Raw genomic sequence first — 15,345 nt, 5'->3', positions numbered from 1 at the left:
GGTCCAGTGACCCTTCCTCAGAACCTCACCGGTCCTGAAACGTTAAACTCTGTTTTCTCCTTCACTGATGCCGCCAGACCAGCTGAGCTTTTCCAGCAACTTTGTTTTTGTTCCTGATTTACAGCATCCGCAATTCTTTTGGTTTTTATTCACATGGCTAGTCTGGTTCAGTTTTAGCAATGGTAATAGTCCAGAATGTCAAGGGGTGATGGTTATATTCTCTTTGTTGAAGACGGTAATTGCCAGACACTTGTGTGGTCCAAATGTTACTTGTGACTTTTAGCCCAAGCCCAGATATTGTCCAGGAGTATTTGGAGCAAGATTTGGGGCAAGTTTTTAAAAGATCTCAGAATTGGAGTAAATAGTACTAAACATCTACCTACCCCATACAAAGGTGCCCCATAGGAACATTTTTAAACAAAATATGACACCAAAATGTATGTTCTATGAATTATCTTAAAAGCATGAAAATGAAGTAGAGGCAGAAAAGTGTAACATCCTGACCCTGGGTCCTAAGCAAGTGAAATGTACAGGCACCAAATTTTGCAGCAATTATAATTGGAAATGCACAAGCAACCAGAATTAAGGGAGCAGAGATATCTCAGAGGATTCTGGGGTTGAAGAAAATCACACGGATAGGAAGGAGCAAGGACATGAAAGGATCTGAAAACTAGAATGAGAATATTAAAGTAAGATTTTGTTTGGAACCAAGTAAGTTAGCTAGCATTGGGCTAAGTGAGACATGCTGTGAATTAAGACAAGGGCAGCAGAATTTTGGATGTCAAGTTTACAGAGTGTAGAATGTGTGAGACCAGCCAGGTGTACTAAGAAGAGTTGAGTCCAGAGATATCAAAGCATGAATGAGGGTTTGAGGAGCAGTGTCATAGATGCAAAAAAAGGAGGTTTTAGTGATGGTGTGAATGAGGTCAGAAGCTCATCTCAGGATCAAATGTAACATCAATATTGCAATCATAATCATACACTGTTGCCAGGGAGAGGAAGGTAGTTGACAGCTGGGGAATGGAATTTAAATCTGGAGTTCATGTTTAATTTGGAAAATGGAAAACAATATTGCTTATTCAGTACTGGATATCAGTTTTATAATTTACCATCAGTGAAGGAATCAAGAGAGTTGGTGGTGAGGTAGAGCTTGTGTTGGTGAGAAAAATAACTGTGTTTTCAGATGGAGTCACCAAGGGACAGCATTTAAATGAGAAATAGAATGAAGCTAAGGATAGATCCTGGGGCAACACCAGAAGTAACGGTGAGATTGCAGGAATTGAAGCTATTTCAAGTGATTCTGTGTTTAAAACTGGGGAACTATAAACAGAAACCTCTAAGTGTTGCCCCACCTAGATAATCACAGTGTAGAGATTTTTAGAGAAGTATAGTTAGAGAGGGCAAATATGTCACAGTCTGTGGACAAGCCAAGAGAAACATGTGAAAAAGTCATCCTATGACCAAACTGTGACAAGAGCAAAAATTTGATTGGAGGAATTCAAACACGGAATTCCAGAAAAAGGTAAGGACAGGTTTGGGAAGTAACATGTTCAGAGTCTTCGGCAAGGAACAGCAGATTGGAGATAAGATGGCAGTCTGCAAGAATGGTGGGTCAAGAGGTGTTCTCCTTTAAAGGGGAGCGCCATGGGGACAGTAGCATTAAAATGCGGGATAACTGAAGAGATGATGTTCTGGGAGATGGGTTTTAAACAGTTTCTTAAAAAAGGATAAAATGAGAAACGGACAGCATTCCAAAGCGCATTCCCAAAACAAAATCCAGTTTCGCTTTGAGGAATTGACGTGTCACAGTATTTGACAACCAACAGTAATCAGACCAAAAGCTATGAAATCCACATTCACTCAGCCAACTGATGGCGAGAAAACGAGAACACAAGAGAGAAGGGAGAACACGCTCCTTACATCCATTACACATCAGATTGGAAGTGAAATGGTACCCCGAGAATTGGAGATCTGAAATCGGTTGGGGTTATGTAGCCGAAGATAATGTAAATTAAGTCAGGTTGATTTCTGTCCCAAAAGACTGCTGGAGGGGCTGCGATAAATGCTCAGATGTTCAATCAGGAAGGACACAGACGGATTTCCAGCGCCTTCCCCCCTCGCCTCATTGTGTCTGGAGACCGTGCGTTTGATTTTACACAAACCATATGGCACACCTTTCAGTTCGCAGCACGCCTTATCGGCAGCAAACGAACCTGCTAATAGACGTTGCCCTGTCTCAACAGGAAACCACAGAACAAGAAGTAGCTTAATTACATCAGAAATGAGGATACCAGGCCATTTCAGAATCTCTATCCACAAAGATCGAGTCGGTAAAATGGTTTAATTGAAAGGTAGAAAATTACAAATGTTATTTTGGTTTCGTAAAAATGTATTTCTCACAATATTTGAAACTTTAACGTGCCATGGTTTGCCTCTATTCTTGAGTCTTCTGTAGCTGAAACACTGATTCCACATTAATTATTCATGTTGGTCCCACGTAACTTTCAGCAACAAAATTGATCGATTCCTCATTCTATTTGAGCTCATTGGCTGAGCTGGTACAACTCTAGTTCTTTAAAATTAACCAGACTGAAGTCATACTTCCCCAAATTATAATTTCGAAGCCCTTTTAACAAAAGAAAGCTCTGCTGGCCCCAGGAGTCAGAAAGCACATCAGCCTCCAGTAAAAGCTCTTTAAGTTGGGCATGGACAAGCTGGGCCGAAGGGCCTGTTACCATGCTGTAAACCTCTATGACTTTTCGTGTCACCAAGTTTCAAATAACACTGATAGCAACAACGTCGGAGAAACAACGTAGGAGTAGTCGAAAGGAAATCGCCTAATTTAACCACCTGAAATTAAACTGACGCTAACATTATGGTTGGTACACACGATGGTATCATATTAATTCTGATTGATTGATTTTACAATCGAGAACCGTACAAAACAACGGACTCTGAAAGGAAACACTTACAGACTTTAGAAATTTCAAGGACCCCACGTAGTCTCTCTCCGTTTTTAAAATCTCATTCATCACACAAACTCGCAAACGGAGCTGCCGATCTGTGTCCTTTCCACTCTCCACTCCATTTTCGGGGTGACTTTCTTCATCCATGTTCCTGCGCTCCGAGAAGTAAACAAGGGGCTGGTTTAAACAAAAACAGTCGAGAATGTAGATTTCGACCGCTGCACAGCTGGCGGTTTCTTTAAAACACTTGTGAATCAGCTTGGTTCCGATCCACTCTCATTTTGCGATATGTTTTCATCTGTATGGAAAATACTTGGTCGATTGGGCTGGCTTTCCTAATCAGTTCTGTTCAAAAAAGCGCCACAAACCATTCGGGAGCAGGGCTCAGTGTTGGTGCTGCTGTTTTGAGAAGTCTCAACTGCACGCCGTTACAAGTCACTTTTCAACGTGGAACTGATGAGTTATTGCACATTTGTTCTTAAACTTAGCCGAACTGATCTCCAGCTACCGGAAGAAAGCCAAAAAAACAAACACCATAACACAATCCCGGAGAAAGGATGGGAGTGAAGAGCTGCGAATTGCCAAAATCTGCAGCCACCGCTACCGTCCAGCCAAATTCCGCTTTTCTTTTTACCAATGAGACAACAGGCACATGCTCAGGAAACCAAGTGGAGGGACCGTCGGCAAAAAAAAAACTCGTGCAAAACTCAAGTGAAATCGCACAGTGCAGGGTGCCAAAAGCGACTCGGCTCAAATGACAACACAATCATACCCCAACATTCAGGATTTTCGAAATAAATTGTTTTCTACTTTTGTAAGATTCAAGGCATATCAAATCAAAAAGGCGCCGCTGTATCAGGACAAACGTTTGCCCGGCTAAGCATGTGCTGAATTAGAAAGCTGCCAGTCAGTGTAAGGACTGGACTGAATTATTTAACCAGCTCATTGTCATACAAAGTTTCAGCAGTTGGCATTCTGATCTTTTTTACAAGTTAAAATGACTCTAGAGACAGGAAATACCTTTCGATACGTCACTCTAAAATGTGAAATGTTGGAGATAGTCCCTTACTTTGAGAGATCACTTTGCCTGAAGATCTGTTGCTATGTTCTGGAACAAGACGATTCCTTTCTGTCAAAGAGAAATCGTGCATTAATATAAAGTGGAGTTTCTTTTCTTTTTTTGGGACATACATAAAACATAGGGAAAAACTCGGAAACATGATATTTGGTATTTGTGAGACTATGTTCATTTACTGTAGAGGGCGATCTTTACAGATGAATCGAAGACCAAACTCAGGGACAGACTTGTATAAAATCTCGACAAAGTTCTGAATTTATTCGCTAAAAAATGACAAAAGATTGACAAAATCAAAGAGATTCAAGTGTAATAAACTGTTCAACTTCGACGCAAATACAAATTGCTTTACTTCCCCCTCTGGTATTATAACGTGACTAAGATTGACACGAATGTCAAATAATTTGTAAACAAAATTTTAAAGACTTAAACCTTGGCAGGGAGGCAAATGAGAAAATTCGTGATAAACATAGAAGATCCTACGCGAATGATATTATTAAAACCCGGAAAAAAAACTAGGAACATGATATAAACTGGCGAAGGACTCACGAATCAGTTCTGAGGATTATTGGACCGGAAACATTAACTCTGCTTTCTCTGCACTGATGCTGCCAGACCTGCTGAGTTAGAGATAACAAGGTGTAGAACTGGATGAACACAGCAGGCCAAGCAGCATCATAGGAGCAGGAAGGCTGACGTTTCCGGCCTAGACCTTTCTTCAGAAATGGGGGAGGGGAAGGGGGTTCTGAAATAAATAGGGAGAGAGGGGGAGGTGGATAGAAGATGGATAGAGGAGAAGATAGGTGGAGAGGAGATAGACAGGTCAAAGAAGCAGGGATGGAGCCAGTAAAGGTGAGTGTAGGTGGGAAGGTAGGGAGGAGATAGGTCAGTCCAGGGAAGACGGACAGGTCAAGGGGGCGGGATGAGGTTAGTAGGTAGGAGGTGGGGGTGCGGCTTGAGGTGGGAGGAGGGGATAGGTGGGAGAAAGGACAGGTTAGGGAGGCGGGGACAAGCTGGGCTGGTTTTGGGATGGGGTAGGGGGAGGGGAGATTTTGAAGCTTGTGAAGTCCACATTGATACCATTGGGCTGCAGGGTTCCCAAGCAGAATATGAGTTGCTGTTCCTGCAACCTTCGGGTAGCATCGTTGTGGCACTGCAGGAGGCCCAGGATGGACATGTCGTCTGCGAAATGGGAGGGGGAGTTGAAATGGTTCGCGACTGGGAGGTGCAGTTGTTTAGTGCGAACCCAGCGTAGGTGTTCTGCAAAGCGGTCCCCAAGCCTCCGCTCGGTTTCCCTGATGTAGAGGAGGCCATAACGGGAACAGCGGATGCAGTATACCACATTAGTCTTCTTGGGGCGTGGAATGGGGGTGAGGGGGGAGGTGTAGGGGCAGGTGTAGCACTTCCTGCGGTTGCAGGGAAAAGTGCCGGGTGAGGTGGGGCTGGAGGGGAGTGTGGAGCGGACAAGGGAGTCATGGAGAGAGTGGGCCCTCCGGAAAGCAGATTAGGGTGGGGAGGGAAAAATGTCTTTGGTGGTGGGGTCGGTTTGCAGATGGCGGAAGTGTCGGAGGATGATGCGTTGGATCCGGAGGGTGGTACGTGGGGACGAGGGGAATTCTGTTTTTGTTGTTATTGCAGGGAGGGGGTGTGAGGGATGAGTTGCGGAAATCCTGCTCCTCTGATGCTGCTTGGCCTGCTGTGTTCATCCAGCTGTACACCTCGTTATCTCAGATTCTCCAGCATCTGCAGTTCCTACTATCTCTGAGTTTCTTCGTTTTCTATTTTTGTTAAGGCTTCGTGAATGATGTGAGAAAGCATTTCCCATCTGAAGAATGGGACGTGGTACCTGGTGTGATCTTGTTGGTAGGTTTGTGGAAATGGAACTTCTGGAGTAAGTGAACAGCAAAGCAAATGCCCTATTTTAGATAGACCCGTGGGCTGACACTCCGGTTTGTTGCAGAAACCCTACCATGTGGAATGGGGCCATTCTTCCCATCAAGTCCACACCAACCCTCTGAAGAGCACCTCACCCAGACCCAGCCCCCTACCCTATCCCCGTAACCCTGCATTTCCCACCTAACCTGCACATCCCTGTACTCTATGGGTAATTTAGCATGGCCAATCCACCTAACCTGCACATCCCTGTACTCTATGGGTAATTTAGCATGGCCAATCCACCTAACCTGCACATCTTTAGACTGTGGGAGGAAACCGGAGCAGCCTCCTCCTCCCTCACCCGCCCCCCCCCCAGCCACCGTCTGCATGGGAAGTGCAAGCTCCACACAGATAGTGGCCTGAGGCTGGAATTGAATTCAGGTCCCTGACACTTTCAGGCAGCAGTGCTAACCACTGAGCTACCATGCTGCCCCCTTTTTTGATAAATTTAAGGAACGCAAGTACCCATTTAAAAACTAGTATTAGAAAGGTGGAGATGAAGTCCCAACATCTTTGAAACTACGCTAAAGTCAGATGCTTCCAGCTATAAAAATCTATAAAATCATTGAAAACAATGGTTGGAAACTTCCTTCATCCTTTGAAGTCATCTGGATGTTTGGTAAGGTAAGGCTTGGTGAGTAGGTAAGTGACTGTAAAAATTGATCTGCAGCTGAAAAAGGTTCTGCTCCAAATAGAGTATGATTGCGCAGAAACTTAGTATTTTTTCAGACAAATTAGTTTTGGTGTGTTGTTGGCTCAGAAGATCCTCATCTTGACTTCCTCATTGCCTCTGATATATCCTTGCTTTAAACAGAGGCTGCCCCATTTTTGTTCGATTGCACAAGTTACAGAAAATCTATTCAAAACCTCTCCTAGGACTTGACATTTAGATCAAAACTCCTAAATGAAGCCTTCAGACTATCCTTACAGAACTTCCTCTATCTGTCTTGATACCCCAAACTCAAGCTGTGGTGAGTGAGGGTCAGCCAGTTTGGTAACTTGGCCAACCCAGCTCAGTTGTTACTGTCTCAGTGCAATATGGATACTTGGCATGCCAGCTTGAGCAATTACTTCAGTGACTGGCATTTTGTCCTCCCATTTGATTGTCAGATCTTCTATCATGACAAATGCCACCAGATATTCTATGATGGCCATAAATTTGTCAGGGTACCAATGATGAAGCATCTCCTGGCTGTGTGAATTAGGTGACCAAAAATAACTTTTTAGGAAAAAGTGCAGCCAAAATTCAGGTAATGCTAAGTGGGATTTGAAGCATTGCATAGCAGTCAGTGCTGTGATAGAGAAAAAAAAGAGGCTGCTTGTAATGTCAAACCAGATGGGAAAAGTGACTTTCCTCAACTGTATTTAGTTTTGGAGTAACCTGTTCAGCTTGAGCCATTTCACAAGACAATTTGACATTCCAGCTAATTGAACTATTCAGGTTGTTTGAATGAGGAAGAATTAAAGAACCAAGTCAAATCATATTGCCTGTCTAAATTACTTAGGATGGAGTAGTACGAAAAGATGCAAGTGTGCAAACTAAATATCTATTTTCCTTTGCATTTATGGGATGTGAGCTTCCCTGGTGGGGCATCACTCCAGGGGCTAGTATTTATTGTCAATCATTAGTTGCACTCTAGAAGGTGATAGTGAGCTTGAATACTGCAATCTTTGGGTGTAGGGACACCCACAATGCTGTCAGGGGGAGATTCAGGATTTTGACCCAGTGACACTGAAGGAATGACAATATCATTCCAAGTCAGGATGAAGGGTGGCTTGGAGAGGAGCTTGCAGTTGGTGGTTTTCTTATGTACCTGTTGACTTTGTCTTTCTTAATGCTGGTGATCATGAGCTTGGAAGATGCTGTCTGAGGAGCCTTGATGAATTTCTACAGTGCATCATATACACTGCTACTACTGAGCAGTCGTGGTGGAGGGAGTCAATGTGATGCCAGTCAAGCAGGCTACATTGTCCTGAATGGTGTCAAGCTTCTTGGTTGTTCTTGGAGCCACACTCCACACAAGTGGGGTGCATTCCTGACTTGTGCTTTGAAGATAATAGACAAGTGGTGGTGGTGGTGTTGGTGGTTGGGGGGGGGGGTGGTGGTCAGGAGGTGAGTTTCTCACTGCAGGGTTCCTACCATTTGATCTGCTGTTGTAGCCACAGTACATGTACGATTAGTCCAGATAACTCCCAAGATACTAATAGTAGGATAGTCAGCAATGGTAATGCTATTGGATGTCAAGGCATGGTGGCTAGGTTCTCTCTTGTTGCATGTGATCATTGCCTGGCATATATGTGGCATGAATAATACTTGTCACTTGTCAGCCCAAACCTGGATATTATCCAGGTATTGCTACATTTGGAGATGGACTGCTCCAGTATGTGAGGAGTCACTAATTATATTGAATATTGTGCAATCACTGTGAAAATCTCCACGTCTGACCTTATGATGCATTGAAGGTCATTGATGATGCAGTTGATGGTGGTTGAGCCTAGGACACTGCCCTGAGGAATTCGTGCAGAGATGTTCTGGAGCTAAGAAGACTGACCTCTAACAACCACAATTTTCTTCCTTTATACCAGGAATGACTCCAACAAGTGGAGAATTTTCCTGGATTCCCATTACTCCAGTATTGCTAGGGCTCCTTAATGTCACACTCAGTCAAATGTAGCTTTGATGTAAAGTACAATCGCTCTCGCCTCAATCAGAAATTTTGCTTTTTATTCAATGTTTCAACCAAGGCTGTAATGAGATCAGGAGTTGAATGGCCCTAACAGAACCAAAGCTGAGCATCGCTAAGCAGATTATTGCTATGCAAGTGCTGCTTGACGGCACCGTTGATCACACTTTCCATCACTTTACTCAAGAGTAGACTGATGGGTGATAATTAGTCAGGCTCAATTTGCCGGCTGAACAATACCTGAACAATTTTACACATTGTTGGGTAGATGCCAATGTTGTCGCTGTGCTGGAACAGCTTGGCTAGGGCACAGCAAGCTCTGGAGGACTTCTGTCTTCAGTACAATTGCTGGATTGTTGCTAGGGGCCTTTGCCTTTGCAGTATTCAGTGCCTCCAGCTATTTCTTGAGATCACACAGAATCAGATTGGTTGAACACTGTGATGCCAGGGACCCCTGGAAAAGGCCGAGGTGGATCATCCACTCAGTATTTCTACTTGTATATTGTTGCAAATGCTTTAGCCTTATCAGCCTCACCTGATGTGCTGTGTTCCCCAACTGTACAGATGAATTATTTAATTGTCCACCACCATCATAACTGGATTCTAATCTATTCTGGATTATTTCTGAACACAGTGTTACTATTCCAGATTTACACATCATCTGCTCCACTGATTTCAGGCGAGTTAAATTGCGCAATTTGGATTAATCCTGCACATTTGAAATAGGAATACGTAATTTAAGTACAAAGTACCCAGAATTGAAAAACAGGAGTGAAAGAAACTTTGAGCAAATGTTTTGCATTACTGCAGTTTCATAGAGACTGCAGACTAACTGTTCAGTAATTCTTTAATTCTTTTGAATGTACTAGTTGGCTCTCTGCTAAGATTCACACGGTGTTTGCAAGTGAAATTCTGCAATTGTTTGAATGGCTGAAGGTGGGCACATACTTGGCAGTATACTTAGGTCTGTGGGTGCAATATTACATTGGTTTGAAACTAGTACCAATGATAACTATAGGAACATCTTTAGTTTCTATTCTATGAAGTTTCACAAGAGGTTACAAAACAAGTATATTACACAGCTGGCATCTCCTTCCACTGCAGAAGAAATGTAACCTTCCAACAACTCAATTGCCACTCCCATTAGAAATGCCTTCAGCAAACACTGTCGACATATTACTCTATGTTCAGCCCAATAAATAACCCAACATATAACTTTCTTTCTAAAACAAAAGTACTTAAAAATTATATCACCAGATTACTCAGTTTGCTGCATCTTGGTTGACTCACACAAGACACCACAAAAGCCAGACTGCAGTATTAAATTCTTCAATTGTTGCAGAGTTTTTATTTCTACTGGTTTATCTAGAAGTCTAATCCATGTACTGTTCATTTTCATCACCAAGCTCAAAGAAATGCAGCAATTTTTGGCTTGACTAACTAAACCTGAATCTGAGTTCTGTTAGGAACTCTCCCTGGACACTGGCTTTCTGAGCTTTGACAAGCATGTGAATTAATATTGATATCTTTTGACCTTTAAGTTAGTCAATTGTCAGTTCCAAGTCCTTTTCTTTGCAGGCTTACGTCAGTGCAAGTGTTGTGACAATCATGAGCGGCTTGGAATGCATGAATAAACCATACTTCTGATTTGATCCAAAAGACAGTTTACTGCAAAATCAGAAATCTGAAGAAGTGTCACTGGAACCGAAGCATTAACTCTGCTTCTTGCCACAGATGCTGCCTGACCTGCTTAGATTTTCCAGCAGTTGCTGAATTTGGTTCTGATTTCTAGCATTTAGAGTTCTCTGGTTTTTTGACAGTTTGCTGCAGCTCATTTTTAAAACTAGACTTCAGAAACAGAAGGTCTGGGGAAAAACATACCACAGCCTCTTTCAAAAGGAAAATTAAAATACTCATGCTCACGGACAAGAAATGAGGAAAGTAAGAACGTACACTTCACTATCTTTCCCCTGTCGGTAAAAATATTACGGCTTATCAGACTCTTAATCACTTCATCAATCTGTTGACTACTTTATGCTATTCTTCAAGATTTTTTCCTGCACATAAATATATTGCTTCAGATTTTCTTTTTAAACAACATTCCAAGTCTCCTTTCACAGCCTGCCTGTCATTGGCAGAAATTTCTGACAAATGTAAATGTTTTCTGAAAACTGGAATTGAGGAACAGAAACTTCTTGAAAACAACTGTGAAAAATATTTAAAGGTGTAACTTCATTCCTCCCATGACAGGTGAGAGACGCATACATTCTTATCCAATCATTTAATCTGTGAACCCCAAGCTCATGAACATGCCAACTTTTGGTTTAACGATGACATGCTTATGAGTATGGTTTAAAAATCCCACTTTGGAAAGCTGGATCCATGATTATAATATTGAAACAGACCTTCAACCATGTAAATTTAATGCCAAATGGCAGGGTTTCCCCATATTCCAGGATACCCAGCACATAAAGCGAGGTGAGAGCTGACAACTATAGCAGGTATCTGTTTTCTTAATGCACTGTTCACTTGCCAGGAGGACCAAGAATATTTCTTCATCTCTCAAACAAATGTGTCACCATCTGTCTCATGTCCTATGACTTTCAGACCCTGGCTCATGATCTGCCAACCTCTTCTGATCTTCAGATCTCTGTTGAAATCTACTAACATTATGCCCAGAGATATTTCTTCCTCCTTTCTTAATGTCTTGCTTAGAGCCTTCTAACTGTAACTCATTTCTTCCTCATTCCATCACTGCTAAGCTCCAAAGCCTGACTGCAGAATTCTAATATGTCTTTCTTGCCTCTTACGCAGGTTTTCCTTTGGCCAGGAATTTGTTGCAAATATGTGATGAGTTCATGTATTTTAGAATATAACTTTTAGTTTTAGCTTTTAACTGTAGAGCCTGGGGTAAATGCAATTCAAACAAGCTTGGAGTCTACTACACTTACAATTTTGGGACATGTTGGCTTAAGGGGTTAACAGTTAGAAAGGTAGAATCAAAAGACAGCAGCTGAGCAACTTAATGCATGATCTTTGAGATTTCTGGTGGAGATATGACATCTGCAATCATTTCAGTCAGGTTAATTCTGAGACATATTTTTGTTTTAGAGTATAGCTATTTTAGCTACAGGAAGTGGCCCTGAAAATATTGATTACATCAATGGTCATCTTCCAAAATTCTATAGGCTCTGGGGCAGTTCCTACTGATTACAGGGTGGTAAATGTAACCCACTTTTTTAAAAATGGAGAGAAAAGAAGACTTACAGACCAATGAGCCTAACATCAGAAGTGGGGAAAATGCAAGAGACCATTATAAAAGTCATGATTACAGAACATTTGAAAAGCATTAACAGGATTAGACAAAACCCGTTTAAGAAAGGCAAATTGTGATTAACAAATCTGCTGGAGTTTTTTCAGGATTTAAGTGGTAGAATAGATAAAGGAGAACCAGGGAATGTGATGCATGTGGATTTTCAGAAGACTTTTCATAAGGTCTCTCATAAGAGATTAGTGGACAAAGTTAAAGCACATGGGATTGGGGGTAATATATTGGCACGGATCAAGAATGAGTTGACAGAGAGTGTGAATAAATGGGTCTTCTTTCTAAATGGAAGGCAGTGAGTAGTGGGGTACAGCAAGGATCAGCGCTTGGGCCCCAGCTATTCACAATACATATAAATGACCTGGACGAGAGAACCAAATGCTACATTTCCAAGTTTGCTGATGATACAAAACTGGCGGAATTGAGTTGTGAAAAATACGTAAAGAGGCTTCAAGGTAGTTTAGATAGTTTGAGTGAGTGGGCAAACACATGGCAGATACAGTATGGCATGGCTAAAGTGAGGTTGTACACTTTGGTGTGAAAAACAGAAAGGAAGAATGTTTTAAAGAGTATATATTGGGAGGTGTAGATGTACAAAGTGAACTGGATGTCCTGACACATTAGGCAATTTGAAGCAGACGGGCAGTTGCAGCAAGCAATTAGTAAGGCAAATGGTATATTGGCCTCCATTGCAAAAGGATTTGAGTTCAGAAGTAGGGATTTCTTACTGCAGTTATATAAGGCCTCGGTGAGACCACACCTGAAGTATTGTGTGTAATTTTGGTTTCCCTACCTAAGAAAGGATATATTTGCCATAGATGGATTGCAGTGGAAATTGTCTCAACTGATATTGAGGATGGCAGGATTGTCCTTTGAGGAAGATTGATTCAACTGGACTTAATTTCACTGGAATTTAGGAGAATGAGAGGGGTTCTGATTGATTTGTGTAAAATTCTAACAAGGATGCACAGACTAGATGTAAGGTGGATATTTTCCTGATTGGGGAATCTAGAATCAGGGACACAGTTTCAGGATAAGACCTTTTAGGACAGAGATGAAGTGAACCTGTGAAATTCTCCACCACAAAAGGCTGTGGAGGCCAAGTCACTGAATGTATTCAAGAAAAAGATAGGTAATATTTTAGATTTAAGTGTCAAGGGGTATGGGAGGCAGGGGGGAAAGCGGAAATATGACATTGAGATGGGAGATCAGCCCCGATCATACTGAATGACAGAGTAGACCTGGAAGGCAGAAGGGCCTACTCCTGCTTCTGGTTTCTATATTTCCATATTTGTATTTCTCTGAAGGGTGTAAAAACCTTTTCTTTCATAAAATCGATAAAGGGATGTTAAATGAGGGATATTTAACCTAAAGGTCTGTTGAAGACATCTCGAAACATGCTGGATCATCATGGAGATGAGTGGAGTTTAGGAAGTTTCTCAAGATTCAATTTTTTTGCGAGTATATTGAAAGAGTTAGTTGCAGTTTAGATCTGGTATGTGCAGTTTATATCTCTTTGAGAGAAGATAGACAAAGTAAATAGCAGTTAGCTAGGTCTGCTCTATCAACAGAGAAAAAGTTAACTTCATCATTCATCACCTGGAAGATTAATAGGGTTAACCTCAGCTTGACTTTAATGAGGGAACAGAAGCGGCAACATTGCCTGGTTTGAAGCAATAGAATCTTTAGTGGTCATCATAGAGTCTTATGGCAAAAGAAAATAATTTGCGGAATTTGCTGTAAAACATTGAACAATGAGTTCAAAACAGCACTTACAACAACGCATGTGACTTATTGACTAGTTAAGTTATTTGCTGAGATAATTGCTGAAGTGTTTACAAAGTTGACCTTTCAGGACCTAATAAAAAGAGTAGCCAGTGAAGACAAGGATGTACAGTTCAGAAGAAGAAAAGATCCTTACCAGCATAGATGTAGCTTAATTTTGGCACTCTCCAGGTTATCAAAGCTGGAAAAAAGACAGTTCGATCAGGCTAGAAACAAGCCTCCAGCTTTTCTTAGAATTCAATAAGAAAACTCAGACAATTATTCTGTCTTTGTGTCTCTCAGAGATGTAAGGAGAATCATATCTGGTGAATGTGCAAAAATAAATTTAAACAAGTACAGGGACTTGGTGCACTGCTTTTCATCATTTATTTAAATGATTTGGATATGAATATAGGAGGTATGGTTAGTAAGTTTGCACATGACATCAAAACAAGTGGCACGGTGGCTCAGTGGTTAGCACTGCTGCCTCACAGCACCAGGAACCTGGGTTCAATTTCACCCTCAGGTGACTGTCTGTGTGGAATTTGCACATTCTCCCAGTGTCTGCATGGGTTTCCTCTGAGTGCTCTGGTTTCCTCCCACTGTCCAAAGATGTGCAGGCTAAGTGGATTGGCCATGCTAAATTGCCCATAGTGTTCAGGGATGTGTAGATTAGGTGGGTTATAGGGGGATAGGTCTGGGTGGGATGCTCTGAAGGTTGGTGTGGACTTGTTGGGCCAAAGGGCCTGTTTCCACACTGTAGGGATTCTATGGAGATGGTGTAATGGACAGTGAAGAAGATTATCTCAGACTATAACAGTACCTTGATCAGATGGAGTTTAATTTAGATAAATATGAGGTGCTGCATTTTGTTAAGGCGTACCAGAGCAGGACTTACACAGTAAATGGTAGGGCCAGGGATTATTGCCGAACAAAGAGACCTAGGGGTGCAGATATATAGCTTCTTGAAAGTGAAGTTGTAGGTAGACAGGGTGTTAAATATGGCATTTGGCATGCTTGTCTTCAATAGTCAGAACATTGAGTATAGGAGTTGGGACCTCATGTTGCAACTGTACAGAACATTGGTGAGGCCACTTTTAGAATACTGTGTTCAATGCTGGTTGCCCTTCTTTAGGAAGGACGTTGTTAAACTTGAGCAGGTGTAGAACAGACTTACAAGAATGTTGCTGGGACTGGACAGTTTGAGTTATAGGGAGAAGCTGAATAGGCTGGGGCTTTTTCTCCTTGAGATTCAGAGGCTGAGGTGTGACCTTATAGAGGCTTAAAATCATGAGGGACATGGATCATGAGGTGAATAGCCAAGGTCTTTCTCATAGGCTGGCGGAGACCAAAACTAGAGGGCATAGGTTTAAAGTGAGAGGGGAAAGATTTATAAATGACTTGAGGCGGAGCATTTTCCCCCACAGGATGATACATGTATGGAACAAGCTGCCAGAGGAAGTGATGGAGGCGGATACAATTACAACATTTAAAAGGCATCTGGATAGGTATACAAATAGGAAGGGTTTACAGGATATGGGTCAAACACCGGCAAATGGAACTAGGTCAGATTTGGATATCTAGTCAGCACAGACA

The 15,345-nt window shown here is 42.0% G+C and overlaps 1 protein-coding gene across 1 annotated transcript in view; it reads right to left on the bottom strand.

Moving 5' to 3' along the window:
- The window catches only part of prex1 (phosphatidylinositol-3,4,5-trisphosphate-dependent Rac exchange factor 1), a 220,540-nt gene extending 216,986 nt beyond the window's left edge, over window positions 1–3,554 (bottom strand). The window contains exon 1 of the mRNA XM_020527744.2: window positions 2,973–3,554. Coding sequence (XP_020383333.1) covers window positions 2,973–3,113 — 141 coding nt within the window. The 5' untranslated portion in view covers window positions 3,114–3,554. The remainder of the gene's footprint in view (window positions 1–2,972) is intronic.
- Between the last annotated feature and the right edge of the window lie 11,791 nt (window positions 3,555–15,345).

The sequence above is a fragment of the Rhincodon typus genome, chromosome 19 (assembly GCF_021869965.1).
Source record: "Rhincodon typus isolate 14 chromosome 19, sRhiTyp1.1, whole genome shotgun sequence".
Taxonomy (NCBI): Eukaryota; Metazoa; Chordata; class Chondrichthyes; order Orectolobiformes; family Rhincodontidae; genus Rhincodon; species Rhincodon typus.
The sequence above is the reverse complement of the archived record's forward strand: the minus strand, read 5'-3'. Positions and strand labels throughout refer to the sequence as shown.